The sequence below is a fragment of the Agelaius phoeniceus genome, chromosome 1 (assembly GCF_051311805.1).
Source record: "Agelaius phoeniceus isolate bAgePho1 chromosome 1, bAgePho1.hap1, whole genome shotgun sequence".
Taxonomy (NCBI): domain Eukaryota; kingdom Metazoa; phylum Chordata; class Aves; order Passeriformes; family Icteridae; genus Agelaius; species Agelaius phoeniceus.
Window position 1 is genome coordinate 51085227 of NC_135265.1, and position 25731 is coordinate 51110957.

General features: G+C 36.0%; 1 protein-coding gene across 1 annotated transcript in view; it reads right to left on the minus strand.

The window, feature by feature from the left end:
- The window catches only part of CNTNAP2 (contactin associated protein 2), a 1030166-nt gene that overhangs the window by 164306 nt on the left and 840129 nt on the right, over positions 1-25731 (minus strand). The window contains exon 15 of the mRNA XM_054654380.2: positions 6388-6515. Coding sequence (XP_054510355.2) covers positions 6388-6515 — 128 coding nt within the window. The remainder of the gene's footprint in view (positions 1-6387; positions 6516-25731) is intronic.

Here is a 25731-nt window from a genome sequence, read left to right on the forward strand (position 1 = left end):
GAGTCCTAAATTAAATTCAAAATTTTTTGGTGGACAACATCAGGGAATCACTTTTGGGTGTAATTGTAGAGAACTGATTCCAATAAAAAGGATGACAAAGCTACCAGCCAGAATGCCAGCACTTGGAGCATTTGGCTGCTTAGGAAGGATACCAGAACACATGTATGAGAAGGACATACTTTATCCCATATCCACCTTTAAATTTCCTGGCATATTTCACCATGAAATGCCCTAAATTCATGAGACCAATGGAGATTTTCCAGCTGCTATTTTCAAGACAGGCAAAGTTTTAATTACATGGCCAGAAACAGCCTATACTTGTATGAGATAACAGGCCACAGTCTAAGTTTTCCTGGGAGGTGAGAAAATGAAGAGTTCTCTTAGAAATATTAAGAATCCACAGGAGGGCATTTAAGCACTGCTTCCTAGAGAAAATATTTCTGCATGAAGATGAAAATAAATTCTAGTTAAACCCCACAATAAATTTAATTATGCATTATGAAACAGGATTAAAGGTGAAGGGAAAGTCTTAAGAATGAGAAATGACAATATTTAAATTGGATGTTAAACAACTGCAAAAGAATGGATTTTTTTACTTTAAAAGTTTCAGAAAAATGACCTAGTGGGTCATTTTTTTCTCTTGGATCTCTGAGGAAAACAATTGCATATGAAAGAGAACCTCAGCAGTTTGACTAAAGGAAAGATCCCTACCCAAATCTGAACTGAAGACTGTAGTTTTGTCACCCTCAGCATTATCCACTGAAAAAATCAAATGAGTCTGAAACAGTACTTCTGGCAGTACTTGGCTGGCAGGCTGCTTTTATTGAAAGGACACTTTTCTTTCTCCTGTTTTGCTGGTAGCACTGGAACAACTGTGATAAGCAGCAAGTTCAATGTCTTGATGTTCTTTGGATGAATCTGTATTTTCCCTTGAATAGCACAATTTACAATCCAGTGCAGCACATAAAGACATGCTGTGGTAATAGATGTGGAAATACAGCAGACAAATTTTCATGTGGACTTGAAAGCACCTATAGGTACTGGTGAAAAAAATTTAAACTCTTAGATGGCTCAAGTTTTGATTTGGATTTTCCTTACTGAGCATATCACAATTTAATTGAAAATAATAAGAAATAAATAATAATAATAATATAAAAATGTATGTAGATGTATCTAGCAATACAAGCAAAAAAAAAAAAAAGGGAAATGTAGAAAAATAGATTTTCACTGGTTTTCTAACCTTAGTGGGAGAAAAAAGAATTGCATAAATTTCAAATCTGTAATCCCACCAGATGAGCCTCTGCCAGAGTCATTTCTTCAGGAGTTTCAAAAGACAAATTGTATTTTTTCTGAGAGCACTCTGGCTGGGTTTTGTTTTTTGGTAGGGGGCATCACTGATGTTTTCATTTGATACAGTGTTTTCACTTTCATTAACCTGTAAGGCAAGTCTCTATATAACTGGAATGCTGACCAAGATAGAGTAGGAGTAAATTGTTTCTACTTCCAGTAGAGGATTCAATTCCAGTTGAATCTTTCAATAATTCAAATACATTGTTGTTTGGTGATTTTTTTTCTGGGATACTTTCCAGCTTATCTATGTATGTTAGAGTAACAGCACTGCAGATTTGTCTGAGTGGACGCACTGCATATCCTACTAGAGAATTGACCTCGGACATAAGTTTAATGTCTAACTGGAAACTGCACTGTAAGGCTATGCTATTTTTTCCCTGAAACTCAGGTGGTACACTTGAAAAACAAGTTCAGCATGTTGAAAGAGTCCTCAATTTGCAATGTAATGAAAATGGATTTAGCGTGCACATGAAACAGTTAATTTATTTTCATTACAAGTGACAGTTCTGAGTCACCAATGTGCACAGGTGATGAATAAGAAGTGCTTAAGGAATACAAACCCACACCTTACCAAGGATACCAGCCTCTAAGCAGTGACCCTGGAAGTGGCTGTCTGGTTTAGATAACTACACAGGGGTTTCAATACAAATGCAGAGTCCCAAAAATCGTGCATGGCCATACCACTGTCTGAATAAATAAACCAATTCTGCTGGAACATTCTAAAAGGAGCAAAGCCAGAAGTGATATTTATAAGCTAAAGAAACAAAGCATCAGTAATGAAAGGAGTAATAATGAGTCATAATCAAAATCACTGAAATAAAGAACTCAAGGTATGTTTCCCCTGTACACATATGCACAGTCATATGCATACAAGCTCAAAAAAAATTTCAATGCCCTGATGGAAGAACTGAGTTTTGATTTGTTCCAGAACTTCTGTTACCTGTCAAGGGGACATTTTTTGTCTGTCTCTGCAGGTTCTACAAGCACACTGCTGATACTGGTCTTCATGAAAACTTAGCTTAGAAAGAACCACAGTCAGTGCAGCTGCTTCCTCCTTCACATTTTGAAGATTACAGATAATAGAAGTAATATACAAGAAAATGATTCATGGCTCAGAAATCAAAGTCTTACTGGGAGGATAAAAACTGTACAGCAGAGGAGATGGAAAAAACATAAATCTGAGCTATGTAAAAAACATCTCCCCTTTAAATTCTGTCTTTGCTATAGAGGAAATGGGACAAAAGGAAAATAGACTCAAGGAGAAAAGCAAATCTAGAGCAGAATAGTCAGTCTATTCCCCTCTGGGCTTATAAAGAGCAAACTCGAATCAAAATCCTTGGAAGTCCTTGGGAAGAGGATACTCTTAGCAGGTGGAAAATATAGAAGCGTTTTGAAAACTGGTATTTTCCTAAGGGGAATGAAAAAAAATTCAGAAGGTGCCAGAAGCCACAAAAGTAATTTTGATTTAATATGATTATCAATAAAATCTCTGTAGCAATAGCAGAGCACCATGGCAAGCTAAGTTCTTCAGTTTGGTTTCAAAAGAAATTACCAGATCTGCTTTTGAAGCCTTGATCTACTAACTCAGGCTGAGCTTAGACACAAAAAACCCCTCAGTACACTTGTGTTCTGGGAAAAGACTCAAGGTGCCCCTTTGCATTACAGTGAAATAGCATAAAGAGATGGACAAGGTATTTCTACTACTGGTTGGCCAAGGTTAAATGCAGGGCTGCTGAGGAGTCAGCTTATAAGTATTAGAAAAACTGTAATAGGTCTGTAAAGGGATTTTAATCAGTGTCTCAAGGTTAACTGAAGAATAAAAATTATTAATTTGTCATTCCATTATGCCCTTTTTTCTAGATCCTGCACAGAATAACTTCAGGGAAAACAAGAGTAGTTCCCTTATCCAGTATTACTATGGAGAGTAAGGACTGATTTTCATTGTTTATACTTTAAATTCCAGTTCTGCTAAGAGGATATTGAGATTGTGCTGATAAACTGCCACTGTCATTCTGTAAGTACAACACTCATAGAGCTGTGGGCAGGAAGGACTGTTTTGCTTTAAGTCTGTGTAGAGTGGACATTTGCTGAAAACCTTGCTTGATCTTTGAATCATTGCAATACAGTGTCAAAAATCCCCACCAAATTAATTTCCTCTTTGTGCACCTCTTCTCCATGAAATTGGATAAGTTTGCTTCCCTGATAGATCAGCACTTAGAAAAATCATTAGATATTAAGAAAGCATTCCTCAACACTAAATGGCAAATAGAAAAGAGACATCCTGCATATTTATTCCGAGGTGCAAAACAGGCCCCAGACCAGATTTATGGGATTTTTGCCACATTAGATGAGTCTTCATAATTCTGATAGAATTCAGCTGCTTAAGCAGATCTTTAGAGGGGTAATAAGGGCCCTTTTTGCTGACTACTTTTCATAATGCAAGTAGTGTTTTGTGAGGTGCAGTTAAAGATGAAAAATACTTCTGTAACACAGAGGTGTGTAATGATGCATAAACCAGTTTTCTGATCCATATCTCCAACAATAGCTGCTATTCAAGAACAGCCTTAATCAGGTAATAAATCAGGCAAAAATAAAAATGCAATCATCATTTATGGGACCAAAATAAACCCTATATTTCTGAAAGAAGAATACAGTTATTTTTGCAACAGGAAAACAGTTATGATTCTGCAATCTTCCTTGTTTCGTGTCAAAACAAATTGAACTGAGATGAATGATTTTCAGATTTACTTTGGTCAGTCAATGGTGTAGGAACAGTTAATTGTTGTGGCTTCTGCTGATTAATGGATCCTTGAGAATTTGATGAGCATGGGAAGAAATGAATTGTATGAAATGACAAATATCTTTGCTTTCTTTAATCCTCTTTGGTCTCAGATATTGAGCTTTCAGCTGACTCTTTTTAAGGGCTGCAAAGGCCATTAGCTCTGTGGTACTCTTAACTGCTGTACTCAGGTACAGTTGTGAGCTGGCCCAGGTGACATGTCCCTGTCCCTAGATGTTACAAAATGTTAGCTATGAGGTTTGTGGCAAATTATTCTGTTATTCTGGTGGGAAAATATGACTTAATGTGCTGCAAAATATCACTGGACTATGGATTAATACAACACATGGTATGGACAACCCTCAGGGCAAGACAAGATAAGTTGTCACAGTATTGGCTGCAACCACAATGAGAAATTCTTCTAAATAGGTAAATTTTTATTTGACTGGTTACTTTTTCTACCTTCCTTGCAAGCAAAACAAAAATCTGTATTTCTTAGACAGTCTTCACAACTAGAACTGAATTTCATTTAAACATGCAACTGAATTTAACTGAAAACATGAACTGTGTGGTGATGACACTCAACACCTTTAGTACTAATAATGTTGGTTTTGATGCATGCAACACACACACACACACACACACACACACACAAATAAATTGGTTTGTGGTTTGCTGTTGTTGTTTTTAATCCTTTCCCAGAAATTTGGTACTTTGGATCTTTCTTCAAAATTGGAATAAAAGCACAGTTTAAAATTTTGGAATTTTCTCTGGAATGGAAACCTTGTTTACCACAAGAAAGAATACAAAGGGGAATGCTTAGTAAATGCACCAGGAATATGAAACAGGAGCTTTGCAAAGGACTGGGGTCTATACTATCTCCTGTGAGAAAAATTATACTAGATTTTTGACAGTAATATATGGTCATGGAAGGAAATTCAAATTTATTCATAGGCAAAGTTTTTCAAAAACTATGAATCATATCTGTAAAGTTCATGGAGAAAATTAAATTAATCAGCATGGTAGGAATACACCCGTTCAGTTTCCCAAAAGGCTGTGTCACTCAGTCACACTCTAATAAAGGCTATTCCTGCTCAGATGAGGTTTCATTTATACTAATATTTAGAAATGGCTCACACTTTAGAGACTGACATTTCCAGAAGCACTCAAATTCAGAATATGAGGAATATGGGTTCAAGAAAAATAATATTGGTTATTTTTTGTCATCAGTTGTAAGAGCCTATTACAAAAAAGTTTATCAAACATAAATGAGACACAAACAAACACAGACTGACCTGTGATTGGTCAAACACCCTAAATAACAAGCAACAAATATATGATGTGAACACTTCTGCATCATGTCTGTCTGACAGGCTGAGTTATAGTACTGTTTATTGTGAATGGGTTTTATATTATTTATAGATCACACAAATATTACTTGTTTTAAATGAAATCAGACAACCTTTGCTTACTGCACCTATTATAAGAGAACTGCCTCAAAACACAGCGGACAAATGAAATGTGTGTCAATTGCAGAGTCTGAATTTTTGAAGTGTGATTTAGAAGGGCCTTAAACAGTTGCTCTGCTTTTGGTAGTAAATTTCTCCTAAAATCTAAAATAGACTGAAGCAAGACTACAATTTTCCTCAGTGCATTTTTTTTTTCCAATTTTGAGTGTGTGCAGTGGAAATTTATACATGATACTGCTTTACTCTATCAGTAGATGACCAAACTGGAGGATGTACATCTCTTATCACCACTCAGCCTGGAAACCAGAGACTGCAACAAAAAACTCCCAATGCTTTTCATGGAAACATCTAGTCCTGATACAGTTAGCATCTGGTAACAATCCTGTCAAACTTTGTACACCTACAGCCAGAGATTACAGTGATGAGTTTTGCCATCATTTATAGAAGCATAGTAATGATAATGATGCTGACAAGAGCGCCCAAGAGAAGCACAGATGTTGAGCGATATTATTATGCAATCTGTACTACTGCTCATCTACATAAACTTAGTTGAATAATCCAAGTTGCCGCATTTACCATAAATTAAAGAAGAATACTGATATTATAAATGAAAAGGTAAGTCATTATATGTGTATTTCCATAGACAAAATTTCTCAGATCACATCATGCTTCCATAGCAAAAGGTCTTTTGAGCAGACAGCCATAATTTCCCAGGGAGTGTCGCCAAAGTTACCCCTTTCCAACTGAGTTTCTACCCAGGAGTAAGGAAAAGGAAACCAGAGAACTCACGATCTCCTTGGCAGCGCACGGGACCCACGGACACTTTGGCTTCAGACCCAGGCCGGTCAAGGTCTCCAACCACCACCTGACTGACTGGTAGGTGCTCTTTGTATGACAGCATCCCACTGTCTTTCCTCCTGAATCACAGAGACACAAAAGGAAAGCAATTGTGAAGCATATGAAATTATTTTCCTTGATCTGAGCACCAAATAGGTATACAACAACTACATGCAACTCAAACCTCATTTTAGTTAGGAAGACCACAAAAAATTCAATTTATAGTCATGTCTTTGAGCTCCTCATTTCAACTGCAGTGAGTAACCCAGTGCTTTTTCATGCTTAGACCAAATCACTGTGCACAGTTGCAATATTTTTCCTTTATTATTTCAAGAGATGAACCCAACTGGCGTAGAGTGTTCTTTCTTCCAAATAGAAAATGAAATAAGCAATATTTAATGGGGTACTTTGTCTCTCAGCTGGTTTGCCTCTGTGGGTTGTTTTTGTTGCAATATTTTTTTTGTTGGCTTGTATTCTTTGTTTTGTTCAGTTTGTGTTTTTATTTGTTTTTTTATATAAACACATGCATAAAAGGCTAAACTGTGAACACAGGAAAAAAAGCCCTAAATATAGTGTTAAGATTATAAATTTTTGACAGAAAAGAAAGAAAGAGGAAACAAATCCATCTATTTCTCTCTCTTTTTCCCCCTCTTTCTTTTTAGCTCTATCCTGCATGTAATTGGGTATCTAAAGTAAGGAACTTTTTGATCTAAAAAAAATAAATTCCTTTGTTCAAAAATATCACAGGATTAAGGATGAATTCAGTATCTAGAAAAGTTAACTGAACCATACAATATGACTATAACTGAGAACTTGTAATGATTTCAGGAAAATGAAAGTCTTTTTCATCTCTAACTTGGATGAGTCCAAGATTGTACTCATTATATTGCTAATAACTGGGCAGCGCAGCAGGGATCTGCACGATCTCTGGTAATGTTCAGAGCCTTCCTGCAGGACAGTACTGTTTGCCTGTAGCATCTCCAGTCATCACCCTTATTTGGTCCATCTGAAGAGATGGAAAGCAAAATGTTCTTTCAAAAAGAAGCACAACTGAATTGGTTAAGAAAACAGCCGTCACATTTTCGAACAACAGCTCACTGGAACTAACGTCTGTTCTCTGTGATGAAGAGAGTAATTAGAGATTTAATTAGTAGAGTTTTCCAAATAGCAGGTGACTATTGGAAATAGGTGACTGTTTTACTTAATCTGTGTGTTCTTCCCCTTCAGAAAACTTGTTCCTTTGTGTTATGTGACTCTTTGACTTGCTGAGATCATTAGCCCTCTTTGGCTGGACACAGCTACACCAGGTGCTCTGTTGGTGAGGTTGCTATAGGACATTGATAGAAAGGGAGGTAAATGGAGAGCAGGAACCCTGGCAGGCTGCTCCTGAACATTGTGATCATCCCCAGATCTCCATGCCCTTTACAAAGGCATCCTTTTCATCAATTTGGAGACAAGCAGTATAAGAAAAGAAAGATTAAAGGACTTTCCATTTAAGAAAGAAAAAAGTGAATAACAAAGGCAGGTATGTAGACCTAATCTTTGTCACTGCTAAAGACTGCATCCTTGGGACCCACTCTCTTCTAATAGAGGATAAATGTAGGTCATCACTTTACTCTTTCTTAGGTTTTCTTCTGAGACTGGCTTTCTCTCCTGATTTTTACTCTTTCAAAGAACATTTTAAAGTTGGACATATCTATTTAAAATAAAGAATTCTTCGAAGAGTGGTAAAAAGAAAACTATTGACATTTCTCTTTTTTCTTTCTTTCTTTCCTCTTTCACAAAAGCAGCTAATATTTCAGATCCAAATAAGGATGTGAGAGGGCAGCAGTTTTCCTGTCACCAATAGCTTTCACTTTCTTTGAAGCAAATAGAAAGGAGCAGCAACAATTTTCTCCCTCTTTACTGATAATTTTTTACTCCTTTTAATATTTTATTTATGCACTTAGTGATATGGTCACTTTAAAGCCGTTGCCATGACAATAAATGTTAGAGTTCTTGTCAGAAATAGCCTTATTTTCTGGTCATCACTTACTAATGTCATCATTGTAGCATTTTCCCCCATACTGAAACTACTGAGGACTGGGAGTGTTGAACTAAGAGTTGAGAGAGGTGAATTGCCTTTTCACCAGCAGAACCTGGGTAGTTCTTTCCCTCTTAACAAAAATGGGATAATGATGATTTTTGGGCCACGCATGCGCAAATAAGACAAATAGACTCAGGGACTGAATGGCTCTGTTTTGCTTTTCTAACATACTTGTAGTTCCTCTGGACATACTAATCAGTGCTGACAAAATCAAAAAAGTTTTAAACCCATGACTGATTATTATGCTTGACTTTGTACAACACACTTAGAAATAATCACAGCTCGAACACTCAATTCCTGCAAGTGATAATGCTTCTGACGGTATTTAAAGACTTTGCACATTAATAGGGTGGAGAAAGTCTCTGAAGTTTTTCCTCACCAAAGAAAATCCCCTCAAGAGAATAAAGATTGAATTCAGAGAGTGTCATATTCCTATTAATAGCCAAATGGGAGATGAATGAATCTGATCAAATCCTGTAATTATTACCAGGAGATATTGATGAAATCTCAGTGTAATTTTCTATTCCTAATTTCTTTTCCTATATATAACAGTCTGCAAAGTGCTTCAGGGTGCCTTTGAATGAAAGTAGCAGATATTAGTGTGAGATTTATCATTGTTTTGATTATGATCATCTACTTACTCTTTATAAGCATTCAGTGGTATGTAAAAAAGAAATGCATTATATATGTATCAGCAAATGACATATTCAAAGTAATGATAAGATTATGTATCATTATTAATTTATTTATATAATGATTTAATACAACCAGACTACTGCTACTGGAGTAATTAATTTTCTCTGATTTTGTTAGACATCACTTAATTATCAGCCCAGCCATACAAAGTAAAAAAAATAAAGAATGTACTACAGGTAGGAATGGACTCAGTTTTAAAAGATATGGTTTCATGACTTGAGGAACTGAAGTTATTTTGATAATACAAATAAAACACCTACTGGACTGAAAATACAGTGTTAAGCACATATATAATTTGGTGATTAGCAGTGGTTTGAAGCATGCAAACTCCAAAGTATGACAATTTCAAAGGTATACAATTTTCCACCTCTCAGAAGACCCAGGTTTTTACTATGTGAGCACCTCTGTTTAAATCTCTGCATTTCCATAATCTATCTGAGGGAGGTATAAAGCAGTTTAGTCCACTTAGGATCTGCAAACCAGTGCCTCTAAAAACATTGTGAAGGGCACAGGCATACTAAATGCTGGTATTTTCTCTCCTCCAAAAATATCTGGCAAGAATTTTATTTATATTAAAACTGCTAAGAAGAATGAATATTACAGACAATTTAATGAACAATGCAACTTTGGCAGCAAATGTAATAATCTGGAAATGAGTTACTTGGAAATAAACAAGATCTAATTAACAGGATTAAAAACAGGACAAACAAAAACTAGGATTAAAGCAAAACTAACTCATGAAAGATTTTCATAAAATTTAGCTAACTTTTTAATAGTCATATTATGGAGCATTAAAGCCATGCTTTTAGATACACCCTATACCCAGGGCTTGGCCCTTTGGAGTTATAAAGTGCAGACCACATACTCTAGGACAAAAGTTTTTATTTCCACTGAGTTTTGCTGTTTTCAGGGATTTTTACAGTTCTTTTGTCCCTTTCCCATGTGTCTTGACACCTCAGATGCCCTTATATGTTAAGTTGGAGCTAATGACTCACCCTTGATTTGTCTGACAAGGGGTATTATGGAAAATTTCTCATTACTGTACGGGGTCATAAAAACTGACAGAAGATCATAACTCAATTTAAGATTTTTCAATACTCTGGCATTGGACAGCATAAGATCCTTGGAAATACGTGGTTCCTACAAGCAAAAGAAGGAGGGACTCTTACAGTAAAGACTGATCTTAAGGCAATCAAGCTTTTCTAGCATACATAAAATATTTTTACTTTTGAGACCACTCACCTCCTGAAAGTCTAAACAATTTGATCAAAACCCCAAATTACTGACATGAATCCCTACTTTGACTTCTATTAGTAAAGATAAATTATGCCAAAGACATGAAGCTGATGGTGCAGCATTCACAAGTAATCCTGGTTTAGAAATTACAAAGGATTGAATTGACTAGATTAAATTAATTTAAGGGGAGATACACTGAGATATTGGTCAGAAATATTTCTCATTTAAAAAATCCATCAGGAAGGAGAGAGAGAGAGAGAGTTGACACTGGTTCTGCAGATTCTCTTGCCTGAAAGGACTTCTTGACTTTCCTTTCAAATAGGAATTTGTGAGAAACTGAATAACCACAGAGAAAGGTGAGTAATAGAGACAGCAAGTGGGGTTCTGCTTTCTTTTAAACAATATGGAACCACTTTCCAGTGAAAATCTTCCTGTTCTGAGTATTTGCTCATATTCTCCTTCCAAAAGACCAGCTGAGACAGAAAGTCTCTTCAAGCAGAGTGGCTCCACTTAAAATCTTCATTTCTTTAGTGTTATTTTTAAGAAATAAAGGAAATTGATGGATTCTCTTCTTTTGAGGTCCAGCAACTCTGCTGAATTGACTTTTAATTCTTCTTATTTTTATACTGAGATATTTTAAGAATGAAATCTAGGAATTCTACCATGCTCTAACTGATCTTTGCATCTGTCAACAATTTAATCAATTTTATGTTGGGGTTTCAATTTTTTTAAAGTAAGTCAGGGAACATATGTGGCATTTCCTTTAGAAGAAATGCTAAATTGGGATGTCCCTTTCACCTTGGGTAATTACAGAGACAAGATTACTTGGGATTCAGCTGAAGCCAAGAAAGGAAACTTCTGTGAATGTCAAGCTGGAAATGGATGATATGGGAATTTTTAAAGGAAAAATTGACATTGGAAAGGGCAAATACATTCCTTAGATTTTTTTTCCCTGTTAGTTCAATCTCATTTGGCATTCTAAAATCAGTTTTATTTGTTCTCAAAATATTTCAAAATCAGAAAATTATTTTAAAAAATAGTAGTTTATAAAAATATTTAAAGTATCCCACAATTAACAATGCCCCAAATGTTTTCTAGTCATCCTAAAGTTTTAAATGCTTTATGACAGAAATGAGAAAACTCTCCTCTGAACAGGTCTAATCAATTGAAGGACAATGAAATAATGTCCCATTCAGCTACTCAACATGCCCCAGAAAGTGAAAGTCTTTCTTCATATAGCACTTTGACAAAGAGAAACCTACATTTCTTGATCCCCTCACAGATGCTGAACTTTTCTATGGAACAGCAGGCTACTGTAGCTCTGAGGGAAGAAAATCATGAAGAACTCTACTATTTTTACCTGTTTTAAAAATTACCTAATTTAAAACACCAATAATTTTAATTATACTTCTCTATATCTGAATGCATTACAGTGATGGTAATATTTTGCTGTGTGGACACTAGAAGCAGTTATCTAATGAAATGTACATTTATAATATCTGCACTACTCAATGTACTGTTGGAAGGTCTATGTAGACAAATGATGAATTCTTTGCTGCATCTATTCTACTAACCACAAGACTTTGGATCACATCCTATCAAACTATCTGACCAAACGTACTTCTGGCAGGATTTTTAGGGCACAAGGATCTGTATTGGAAGAAATATTAAAAATCTCAGAGCAGCAGCTCAGAGGCTTCATTTCTCGGAGTTCTTGACAACTTTGACAGTTTTATTTTGTATGACTGAAAGAGCTAAATAAAAATAATTGACTATGGCATGACAAAATAACAGATGGCTATAGTTAATGCTGACTTCAGCCCCTATATGCCAGTTGAGTTCAATACAGTACTGAAGTACATAACTTTGTGTTGAATTTGGTCCAGAAAACTGAAAGAAGTATGGTACTTACTGCATCCAGAAAATGTCAGTAAAACCCAATTTTATGAGCATCTACCACTACTCCTACCCTCCCACTGGCACTTCCTGCAGTGTTCATCCTTACATGACATCAGTGCATGTACCTCATACAAAACTGAAACCAATCTATGGCAGGCACATTGGGAATATAAGGATGCTGTGAATTAGCTCATGTCTTGAGTTGCTTGTATAGCTTTGACATAAAATATTTTGAGAAAAGGTTTATACTGATTACACCCCGGAATTACACGCTTGATTAGATAACCTCACAAAATCTCCATATGTATGATAAGAGTGACCAAAAAGGGCAATGAAGCAGGTGAGGGGTCTGGAGCATAAGTCCAGTGAGGAGGAGCTGAAGGAGCTGGGCTTGTTTAGCCTGGAGAAGAGGAGATTCAGGAGAGATTTTATCACTCTCTACAACTACCTGAGAGGAGTCTGTAGAAAACTGGGGGTTGGCATTTTCTCCCAAGTAACAAGGACGAGAGGAAATGGCCTCCAGTTACATCAAAAGAGGCCTAGATTGGAAAAAATCATAGATTTTTCTGTTTGGGAGACAGAAATTTTAAGTTACTTGCTGTATGTCACATAGAAAAAAGCATACCAGCACCCCTCTTCTAAATAATAATCTAAATAGACAATAAAAAGACAAAATAAAGGAGAAGAAGTAATGTCATGTATTCTTAAAATTCCATGCTACTATTGGCTATTTATTTCCTTTCTGTAAAGGTCCCTACCACACCTCTACTGATTTTTAAGAAAACGTAGGTATTTGAGCCTATTTTTCAGTAAGCTCTCTCCATTCTACCTGACCTCAAAGTTTAATTGTGCCAACCACAACATCTTATTTTCTGTATCTATAATCAGTTCACATTCTTTAAATACTGTATTTCAAGGGTATTGCACCTAATCTGTGTCCCCTCAAAAGATCTCAGTTTCAGTCCTTAGAGGCAAATATCACATTGTACTTTAATTTTGTCTCCAGTCTCAGCCCCAGAAGATTGCTTCCCATTTTACTTTCATGAGTGTGTAGAAGAAGGCAAATCCCCAGCAGTGATTCTTCTTTCAAGGTGGCACTTACCCCATCAGGACAGATGATCAGTTTTATTTAACCTTTCTTACATAGCACACAGCTTGTACATCTATAGCTCTTTTCTCCTCACAAGGATTTCTTAACCTACTGCTGTTCAAAGCTGTAGGTTCAGTGATCCTACAAATTATTAGTTTTTCTTTCTACTTATCTAATAAGTAGAGAAGTTGTTTCTAACTGAAAACCAATTAGTAAAAGTAATCTAAAAATGAATTCTGCATCAGGACTGTGATTTTCTGATGATGTTGTAATCATTTGTTAGACCTATGAAAGGTAGACCCTTTAAATGATCCAGTGAGTAGATGGGAGATAGACAGCTATTTAAAACATGCCAAAGTCAAATGCAAGAATAAATTTGTAACAACAGTCACTAAACAAACACTCTATCAAAATGAAACCTTAAAAGATTATCTAGAAATTGTGCTATAAACAAAATGAATGATGTTCCTGTGTCTACTGAGGAAGGAAAGTGGGGTCTATTATCATGAAAGTACTCTAGTTAGAAGAAGAATTAAATATCCCACTACAAAACATTTTAAATGTACACACATTCATCAGAAATAATTATCTGAAACTGAATGCTCCAAGATATTCAAGCACATTTAAAGCAATGGTGCAGCGTAGAGGTAATTAACAGATGTCTGTATTCATTATGTAAACACTTTGCTATCAAGCACAAGCAAAACTAGGATACTTTCCCTCTGCTAGTAAACATGCACATATATCTCTTAGAATTGATTTAATTTCAATTAGGTTCCTTTTTTAGTGCTTTTGCTAAAAAGATGGATGACCTTGGTTTCAAGTGATATGCAAATTTATCCGTAGGTTAATTTCTTCCTTACCTTTTTGTGTTTTTGTGATATCATTACCTCTTGTCTGTGGGTGTGTATATCTCCACACACAGTAGAGTAACTGGAGAAATGAGAAAGGATACTACACAAGGTACTTACTGAAGTTTTAAAAAAAAATTGTAATTCCTGCAGTGTGTGCAGCTGTGTCAGCTCCAGAAGCAGCTGGGTTCTGCGGGACTGTACACAGAGATTCTCTCACTGCATTTACACAAAGCATTATGAGAAAACTGAGTGACAGAGATTAGGATTTGAGCCACAGGGAAGTCATGGTATGCCACACTTTGTGCTACATATTAGGCCAAATGCAGATGCCCTTGTTTAGAAAAATCTGTTTTGCTGCACTGACTGTAGAATGTCAAGCATTTGTTTAGCGTTTTGTTGATCACACTTATACAGGATTAGTGACCTATTCATTAGCCAGATTGCTCCACTTTATTGCTCTGGTGGGTTTCCATTATCCCTTCTGTTAGCCTTTGAGCTCAACTTTCCTTACATTACATATCATCACTTTTTTTCTCAACAAAAGACTGGCACAAACTTAGCAGAACTCACCATTCATTTCCTAACACAATTCCATCTAAGCTCAGCCTGTCTCTTCCTAGCACAATACTGGATGAACTCCCCCAAGATTTTTTCTACCAATTCTGCTGTGACGGCCCTGACTGCATGGACTGAAATGGCTGTGGGCCACAGGTTTCTAACAACATGTGACAATATGGGCATGAACAAAGGAGGCTGATGATGAAGGGAGTGAGATTCCCCTTCCTTCTATCTCTAAGAATGGTGCTTTCCAAGCAATTCTGGGTAGATTTTATGGGAAAGCTGACCCTGAAGCAATCAGCTGTGCTTCTCTGGCATTTCAGACTGTGACATTTTTTATCAGCATAAGGAGAAGACAGAAATTAAAATATAATATAACATAGGTCAAAAAGCCTAGGGCTCACAGTATTCACAAAGGGTGCACTGAGAGCCTTGCAAATGCTGAGGTGCATTTTAGTGGCTAGGTATATGTTAATTTGCCAGCAGCTGATGCATCTTTTCTTTCCTCACAGCTTAAATGTAGTTTACTGCAGATGCTTCTTAACTTAGGACAAACCTATGAGACAAATGTTGCCTCATGGACAGAGGGATACCAAGAAATCTATCACGTCTACCTATAGCAAAGACTATGCATGCAATGCAAGAGAGGTTCCAGTCACTGATGTCAGCTCTCTGCTACTGCAGGCAGCTACATCACCTAATGTCCTGCAGAATCTAAACATGCTTGTATTAGTTTAATCCAAGAGGGACATAATTATCTTTACAGTAGCTCCTGTGGTGTTATGTTTTGGATTTGTGAGCAAACCAGTCCAACATAGGGATGGTTTTGCTATTGATCAGCAGTGCTTAAAGGGTCAAGGCCTTTCCTGCTTCTCACATCATCATGTGGAGGAGGGAGGTGAGATATTTGGAATGATGGCATTTGCCTTCCCAAGCAGTCTTTACACATGATGGAGCCCTGCCTTCCTGGGGATAATTGAAGACCTGCTTGCCCATGGGAAGTGGTAAATAAATTCCTTATTTTGCTTTTCTCAAGCATGCAGCTTTTGCTTTTTCGGTAAACTGTCTCTATTGCAATCCAGAAGATTTTGGACTTTTCCAAATCTCTCCTTCATCCCAGTGAGAGGCTCTGAGCAAACTGCTGTGTGGAGCTTAACAGCCTGCTTAAGAAGAATTTGTCTGTTCTTCCCCAATACCCTTACCTAAAAGCTATTCCAGAATGACATTCTTCATTGAAAATGTTACAGGGTGAACAGTATTTGCAGCATCCATTTATAGACCTGTTTTCCATGTCTCTGTTAAATCTTTTCCTGAATCTGTGTCTGCTTGCACAGCCTCCTTTGGCAGCCAGTTCCAGGAGTTCACTAGTGTAAAGCAATACATTTTCCCCATCTGTTTAAATCAGGTCTCATCCCAGATAGCAGTTTGGTACCAGCTTTTGCTGTGTTTGTGCTCTGCTCGTGTGCACTGTGTAACTGTGTTCTACTGCACGTGAAACTTTGTTTCTTTTCCTTTGGCAAAATGCAAGAACTGTTTCCATGTGTATGTAACAATACCCCTGTTCCTTCTAAGGAAGGGCACAAAGGGCACAAACCCAAGGGTACAAACCAGAAATGGGGTCAGCAAGGAAATTATGTTCACATTATCTAACAAAACACACAGCCATGGAATGGTTGGGATGGGAAGGGACTTCCAGAGATCATCTAGTCTGACTCCCTTCTTAGCCTTCCAGAAAGGAGTGAGTTAATAGTTTTAAAAGATCTTTTTCTTTTAAAAAACCCCCCATGTTTACAAACAATAATAATCTGCTTTAAGATTATGGAGGAGTCACTGTTAACAAAGCAACAAAACCTGGAAGTTTGCTGATACATTTTTCAGGTGTATTGGTATAATTAACAATGAATTTACATGTTTTTTTACAAGATCACGAGCAATTTGGAAGCATTAATATATCAGAAGTGGAAACTGAAACTAGCTAAGAATCATGAGGAGGCAGGTCCTACAAGTTTTCAAGTAAATCACTGGAAGGTTCTCAGAATAGTTGAGTAAGTTATGGAAGTTAAGCTAAGGCAGATTGAGTTGGTAGGCTAAAAAACCAAGCACACAATTGTTTTCATTGTACAACTAAATGAAAGATATGACTAGAGATATAATCATCAGCATGTCCATTTCCCCCTACAAACCTGAACTATTTCAGTCACACATTATGTTTGTCACCTATAAATAAGTGCTCCATATAAAAAAATCTCTCAGAAGACTGAATCAGCATAAATATTGTATGTAGTAAAAGACAAGATTGGCACATGCATTCAGAAAACACACAACTTATTTAGCAACTGAAGCTGAACTACTACTGTGATAATGAAAGAAAAAGAAAATCATGTTTTACCTACATATTGGTTCCTTATAATATATATTTCATCATGTTTTGCAGATGGCAAGAGCAAAACTAACACTGAGTCAGAGAAGAAGCAGACCCTGAATTTTACAAAGAACTGCAGCTTGTTCAGACTGCTTACCTGTGGAAAGTGAATCCACTCATAATTCACCACAAAACGATTGAATTTGTCTAGGAAACAAAACCAGCTGGCAGAAAGAGAAGAAAGCGTTTCCAGATGTTATTCTTTTTATTCTTTTTCCTGTTTACTGAGGTGTTTTTTTGGTTTGTTTGTTTATTTGGTGGGGTTTTTTTTGTGTGTGGAGTTTGTTTTGCCTTTTGTTTTGTTCCATCCCAACAAATAAATATATTTTGCATCAAAGAATTTTCTTAACTTGTCTCAGTATCTCTTTCAAAATACTAAAAATCTTGGGCCTGTAATTTTACAAGGACTTTATAGCCAATCATAAGATTGTTGCATCATTTTGCAACTAAATGAGATCCTCAAATTGCAGAAAATTTACATAAGCCAGAAACAGCACACCACTTCACAAATATTAGCAGACAAAAACTGGAAGATCCCAGTATTATCAAGCCTAATCTTTGCAACTGGGCACTTTACTATTCAGCTTAGACAGCCTATTGGATATACTAAAGTCAAAAATTATTCCTTACCCATTTCCTATAAATGAAAGAAGAAATGAAAATCTGAAGCATGCACTAGAAGTGTAACTTTCAATGTCTTTAGTTCAGACTTTTTCATCCTCACTATAACCAGAGTGCTCTTACATAGGAGCAACAGGCAATAGGAGAGAAAGCTGATTCTTCAAAAGGTTGTTAGAAATACTTGCTTTATTCAGCAACAGCTGGTTTAAATCAAATATTCCAGTCTTTGAAAAGGTGCCTGTCATTCTTATATCACCACATTACATCATGACAGTGGTCAAACACTGGCAGAGGTTCTCCAGAGGGATCCTGGGATGAGCATCCTTGGAGGTGTTCTGGGCTCAAACAGACAGAGTGCTCAGCCAGTTTGATTCTACCATCCCTGAGCAGCAGGTCAGACTGCAAGAGCTCAGGGGGCCACTTCCAGGCTGAATTACTCTGTGATCAGCTGCTTGTGTGTGTGTAGAGATGAGTATGGACAAGACCTGAGCACTCTCAAAGAGTCTCCAAAATTATCTGTCTTTACCAAAGTATTCAATAAGCTTTTGTTGCCACGATCATTTTCTTCAATGATTATCTCAGTTCTTAATCTTAGAGTTAAACAGGTCAATATCTATCTTCATTCTAAACATAATTTTACTTTTTTTCAGCTTTCAGAACAGAAGACGACACTTTTTCCTGTTTATCATTTATGTTTGTTCTGCTTCACAGACATCACATATAATTGAACAGTTATTAATAATAATAACAGTGATAACAATAATAAAAGGTAATAGTCAATATTTCTCAGCTTTCTGTTCACATTTGTCATCTTCTATCTGCTCTCTTGGTTCAAGAGATTTCCATCACTTGATGTTATCTATGTTGTTGGCTTTTCAAGGTCCTTAAGAAACATATCGGTTTTCTGTTTATTAATGTCAGAGATTAATATTTTTTTTTCTGGTTTTCAGCTTTTTTATTGAATGAAATGGCAGCAAAATATAAGGTCAGTTTTAAGAGCATGATTTGTAAGTGTGCTGTGTAAATCAGGAGTTTGGTTTTGATTCCTGAGTCTTTTGAAATCCTTTTAACATTTCAAATACAATTTTATTTCAGGAAGAGGTATCTTAGATTTGACATGAGGTACTTGAATTGATTTTCTTTTCCAAAATGCTTTAGCTGAACAGATGAACTCTTGACCAGTAAATGTTATTATGACATTTTATGTAATATTCAGCAAATAACTGGTTTTAGATATGTGATTACATGTTTAGTGATAGCATTTTAAAGTTTTTCATAGAGATAAGACCTACAAATCTGTTTATGCTTTTACATTGCCAAGAAAAAACTTTTGCATCACAGATATAGGTTTTGTATTTACTATATTTTTTCATTACATTTTTTAACACTGTCAGCAGATTTTATTTTATTAACTTTATATCTACCTGCTTGTTTGAAAAGTTTTGTTTCCTTTTCATTTTGCTTTGCTTTCTCTTTAATAGTTTATAAAAATAAATATATATATATATACACTCAAGTACTACCTTAAAGGAAATTTTGTAATTAAACAGTAGCTCTAAGTCATAACTCAAAGAAGATTTTGTTTCCCTAATCTACATTTAATGTAATCCTGTAATCAATTTCCACTTGACCAAAAGCTGAGCAAAAGACAGTATTTGTGATAAAGGAATACCAATAAGTAACTGACCTGAGATATTGCTTTAGATCGAATAATTTCTTCCCAGTAAACCACTTGTTTTTCAGCAAAATATGAAAAAAAAAAAGCCATTTGAATTCTATGAGGAAGCTGGCTCATATAGACACACTTGTGCTGAAAAGAATCCATGTAGCATTTTAATTTCAGTTTAAAGACTGTTGAAAAAAACTTGAGAGAAAAATGCAACAAATTACCTTAGACCTGATTTACTGAGTCTCCACTGCACACTCAGACAGCTCTTAGAAACTTTGTGGGGTCTCCAGGGACTGTAATTTATACTAATAATTTTCATAAGTATAGTATTGAGCATATGAACAGGAGGTAAGGAAAAGAAAAACAGCTGGAGGAGGGGTGGGGGGGAGGGTTGGGGGATGCAAAGAGATTTGCAGCTGAGACAAAATATCTAGCCATAATTAATTACAGACAAGTAGAAATTTTGAATGCTTAGGGCAAACCAGGAGGGAAACATGAATGGTAACTAAGATAAACCCACACCTACTCCATGACATTAAAACAATTTATAGAATTTTAGCTTTTTCTACAAGCCTAACTACAGATACAGATAAAAAAAAGGAAACCCAGTCTCCCTTTTCTCTACGTGTTAGAACCATTGCCTTTTTCTGTTCAATTTCCAGGCTTTATGAAAGGTTACTTGATTGCTTTTAGTATTTTTCACAGACAGTGTAAGTCATCTTCCTCTTTAGAGTAAAATAATGCATTATGTATATAACAATCATTCCCAGGCAAACACAATGCTACAGGTGAGTCTTGTCTATTTTTATTTTCTGCTTCTTTATCAGGTCTTTTGCAGTGGTAAGAATCTGCTGGGCAAAATGAGAAAAAAACAAGAAACAATTCTTCCTTCAAATGCTGAGGTTTTGCAACTACCTCAGTGATGAACTGACAGGATATTTTGATCAATTGCCCTGAAGACAATATTCCCATTTAGTCTGGTACAAAAGAAATATCACAAGGGCTTATGAGTTCTCTCTTCCCCAAGATCCCCAACTCTCCCCCCCATATGATTTTTTCCATTCTTCCCCTTATATCTGTATATCTACATCTGTATATCTGTATATCATCTATCTATCTATCTATCTATCTATCTATCTATCTATCTATCTATCTATCTATCTATCCATCCATCCATCCATCCATCCATCCATCCATCCATCCATCCATCCATCTATCTATCTATCTATCTATCTATCTATCTATCTATCTATATCTGTATATCATCTATCTATCTATCTATCTATCTATCTATCTATCTATCTATCTATCTATCTATCTATCTATCTATCTATCTATCTATCTATCCATCCATCCATCCATCCATCCATCCATCCATCCATCCATCCATCCATCCATCTATCTATCTATCTATCTATCTATCTATCTATCTATCTATCTATCTATCTATCTATCTATCTATCTATCTCTCCTGGTACACCAAAGAACAAACAATGCAAACAGATACATCTTTTGTTTACTCTGGAGGCACCTTCAGCTTGATGGACTCCCTTGTGATTGTTTCAGCTGAAATATGACTGCTGATAGTAATAACAGCTAATCATGTGCTGCAGTCTTCATCTACCTTATAACAGAGGTTGTCATATATTTCAGATGTCTTTACATCTGACTGCACTGATTCAGAAATGAAAAAGTCAGGGGAGTTCTACAATTTAAGAAGAAAAGCACCCTCTTCAAGACTTAAGAAGGGTCAGGTAGGAGTGAAATACATTGGGCTGGTCTGCATTGGGGTGATTTCATCTTCATAGCATGGCACTGAGGGCAAAGTCATTAGTCTTTAAGTTAGCCCATAAATAAAAGGTGGAGAAGGAGAAAATAATTGGCAGCTGAAAGTTCTGCAGTGCACAATGCTCAATGTTCTCTGCCCTTACCTGACAAGCTGTGACAGTAAGGTCATTTGCTTTGAAGCTAGGACTACAAGCTTTTCATTCAGATTAAAAAGTCTGCATCTTTCTGTGCAAAACATAGCAGACATTTTTGTTCTTGCCCACTTGATTTGTCACTCACTCTAATAATTAAGTTTAATAACAAAAAGTATACAAATGTGCTGGGAATTATGTTCCCATCATCTGCATGGTAGAATTAAAAATCACGTATCTGCCTTTTTCACCTGCTATTTCATAACCCTCAGAAGTTTCTTAGAATATCCTGAGAAAGACAGGACACTTTTAATAAAAGCAAGGATATGCCAGAGAATAATAATTACAAGTGCCTAATTCTGATAGATTTTTTTTCAGTGCTGCTGTTAAATGATTCTTTAACTTAAAAAGACCTGGATGACACCATCTGTCTTTGACTAGCTGGAACTGAAGACAAGAAAACCTGAACAGCAACACTCAGAAGTGAGATTGGCAGCAGGATGAACACTCACTTTTTGTCTGACAATAATTTACAGACTAAATTAGTAAACAAGGATAATGTCTTGTAATCACTCTCCCCTTTAAGTTCATTAATTACTGATAGCACTGAGAAATGAATGAACTTGAAGTCAAAAAGGAATCACCCTCATCCTTAAGAGGTTGTTAGAACTTGACCATTTTCACATTTACAGCAAGGTAAAATACTCTGTTCATGATGCATGAGGCAATACAGAATCCTGTTTCCTCATTCATAATTTTGTATTGATTACAGGAAGAAAAATCATTGTACACAGGACTGAGTAAGAAAGGGGTATTTTAACAAAGAAAAGGCAGGTTGCCAAAGAGTTATTTCATGTCATATCAATGCCCTCATTTTCCTATGATTTCAGATTTGGAGAATGTTGAGACTTTGTTCCTCACATGTCTGGTCACTGCCATGAGCCAGAAGTCTTAGAGGAAAAGTTTTCCCTACTCCCAGTGAGTAGGATGATAGCTCAGGTCCAAGTAGGATCATCTTACTATAAATGAGGCCTGAATCAACTCCCCAAGGTGAATAATACAGAAGAGAAAAGAGAGAAAACACAAGTAAAATTTGAAAGTTTCATGATTCATTGAATCTTGAAACTCCTAAACCCTGATACCCTGTATCAGTTCAGGTTGGAAATCTGTCATTTCCTGTGAGCTACATACCATGGCTGCCGTCAGTACTTGCATGGAACATCTCTAAAAGAGAAAGAGCAATCTATGGGATCCTAGGTTTGTCTGGATCCTGGACTGCCAGCTCATTAGAAACATAAGCTTTAGGGGCAATTCCATACAGCAAAGTCCTTCCAGGTCTACATAAAAGCAGTAGCCTGAAAACTTACTGTGCAAGAGGTGCTATGCCCTTCATTGGTCCTTGGATTAAATTTTAAATCACTCAAATTAGTTTTATGTACACATTTATGGTAGTGAATGCACAGCAATGAAGAATAAGAGTCCTTTTTTGTTTGTAGACAGCCTTGCATAACAAAATCCCTGATTTTGACCAGAATCCTGTGGTGGTACTAAGGCACAAGGAAAGGAGAGTTTGAAAGGTGGTACTCAGTACCTTTGTAGCATGACCAGGAGTTCCACTTTCAAATTTCCATCTCTCAAACTTTTAATCTGTCATTATCAGTAAAAAAATAATTCAGCCTTTTCTTGTGGAAGAAGTAAAAAAGAAGAATGCATAATGGACAAACACAAGGTATATATACTTTTTATAAATAAAAACATAGAACAGGTTATAAAAATAAGAGGATGGAATTTATTTAAGGAAGATTTCACATTTTTCAGCATGAAAACTCTGTTTCAATGTTGCATACCAGTTACATTTGATGAGCACAGCTGAGAAACATAGGACAAAGAGCAACTATTTAATACCCAGTCACTTGACCCTTTTCCCTACTGGAGTAGTTTTAATGGCCAAATTGTAACTAGAAGGAATGAACTTCATGGCTTCTGGCTATCATCTTGTCTGTTGGTGAAAGTTTCAGCTCAAATATATCATTCATATGGAAAAAAGCACTACCTAAGTATATTTCTTAAGGTTTGAATTCTTGACTTTCTGTCTTTAGTGTCTTTATGCAAATTTTTATTGTGTGCCATTACATACTGTCAAAGTGCTAAATTTTGACTGACTGGAAATATATAACATTGAATGTCAATGTCAGTGTACAAAGGAACTCTGTGAGGTAACCCTAAAAGACCTAAAAAAGCCTGTCTGGATTTGTAAGAGTACAAGAAAAACAACCACCTGAAACAGTGCAATCTGTCAGCTAAGTTTCCCTGCTTTCATCAACAAAATAAATTCATTCCTTAAGCATAACTAAAAAAAAAGTTTTGATATTTCAACTTTTATTTGATTAAGAGATATAATTACTGTATACAATTACCAATGTCTATAATTTCAAAGATGGCCATTAAGTTCTGAAAAAATCTTGAATGAAAGTTTTCAAAGTGCTGTGGCCTAATTCTACAAAGTTTCCTAAATTTCTAGGAAATTGTGATTAATCATCTGATAAAGATGTGAAGTAAAACAGCAGTACATTACAAATCTTATTAGATAATTTTCTGTTTGTTTGTTTTTTGTTTGTTTGGGTTTTTAATTGGTTTTCTGTTTTGCTTTGTTTTGTTTTTGTTTTGTTTTCTTGGGTTTTTTTGGTGTCCTGTAATACAAACCAGTGTGTTTTCTTATTAAATACAAGCCTCTGTGTTATAGCAGAAATGTTTTGCAAGTTACTGTTTAAATATGAGGTTACCATATATAATAGCTTGATTTTTTAATGCAGTCAATCTGTCTGGTTTTATTGGAAATTTTTTGTTTGTATATACATAGACACACACACACATATCATATATATATCATATATATATATGATTCTAGTCATGCATGTGCCTCAATAGCACTTTCATAGTCCTTCAAGTTCTTTTAAGTATATTCAAATTTGATCCCTTTTACCTATTTAAGATTTCTCTACATAATGCTAGAAATAGCAATTAAATTTAAACAAAATGTAGCTGCATAGAGGCAACAATAAGTTCTCAGTTTGGTTTTGGTTTTTGTTTTCCACAAAGAATGTGTAGCCTAGACACTTCTGATCATGTAACACCTCTGGAAACTCTAGTTGCTGCCTAGATGGGAAAGTAATGGAAAAAGAAACACAGAGACATTGTTAGCAGCTTCTAACAAAGGACAGGAGAAGCCAGGGTCTTCTAACTATCCAGCTCTCTCTGCATCAGCAGCTCTGTTACTGAGAGCACACAAGGTTAAAGGACAGATGGATTTTCAAAAGTGCCTCAGGGAGTCAGGAACTAAAATTTCTATGATTTCGATGGTAATTATTACATGCTAAACTTAAACCTTGATGTCTACCTATAGCTCCAGGAGCCTTTAGTATCCTGTTAAATCTGGCTCCAAATGACCCACCTGTCATTTCCATGGCTTCAGGCTGACATTTCAACATCCACCCATATTCCTGTAACTCAAACAACTCGTCATTCTGAGCTTTGTTTAGTCATCTTTACCCATGACCTGAAACTTTCTTTTGAAACTCCCTTTGTTGGACAAGAGTTGTGAAGGGATGAGGGATGCATCCTGCAGAGTGTTCTGTAAAACACCTCACAAAAATAAAGCAATTGGACAGGCTCTGGACAAAGAAACTTTAATATCCAAACTGTGAGATTATAAATAAGGTTCCCTCTGCTGATTTTCTCCATTTGTCCAAAGCAATTTTATCTGAAAATTCTGCTTAAACCCTTTTGATCATCTTTTGGGCCACCAAACAGTTCCTGTAAGATTAGCAACCACACCAGTAGTCAGAAGTAATGTCCATGGCTGACTTTGTAACCTGAAGTGCATTCACATCAGGAAGTGCTAAATAAAAAAGCTTCTTATGACACCTTTTCTGAGTAAATCCTTGAACAGCATCATATTATAAGCCTTCTGACTTATTGTGACTTCTCTGAGCAAGAGACCCTGTGGTGTAGAAACTTTGGCCAATCTGAGTCTTAACTGACCCTAGGCTCAAATGAGAGTAGGAATCAAAATTTCTTTGCAGAGCTTTACATTTGCTACTTATCTAGTACAGTGTGCCTATCTCTACAATGCCAGTCATTTTTTTTAAAGGAACTGCCTATGTTCTAATAATTATGGTCTTATTCAAATAAGATTTTTTTTTCAAAAAGTCTTACATTTTATCAAAAATTAATAATTTCATTATAA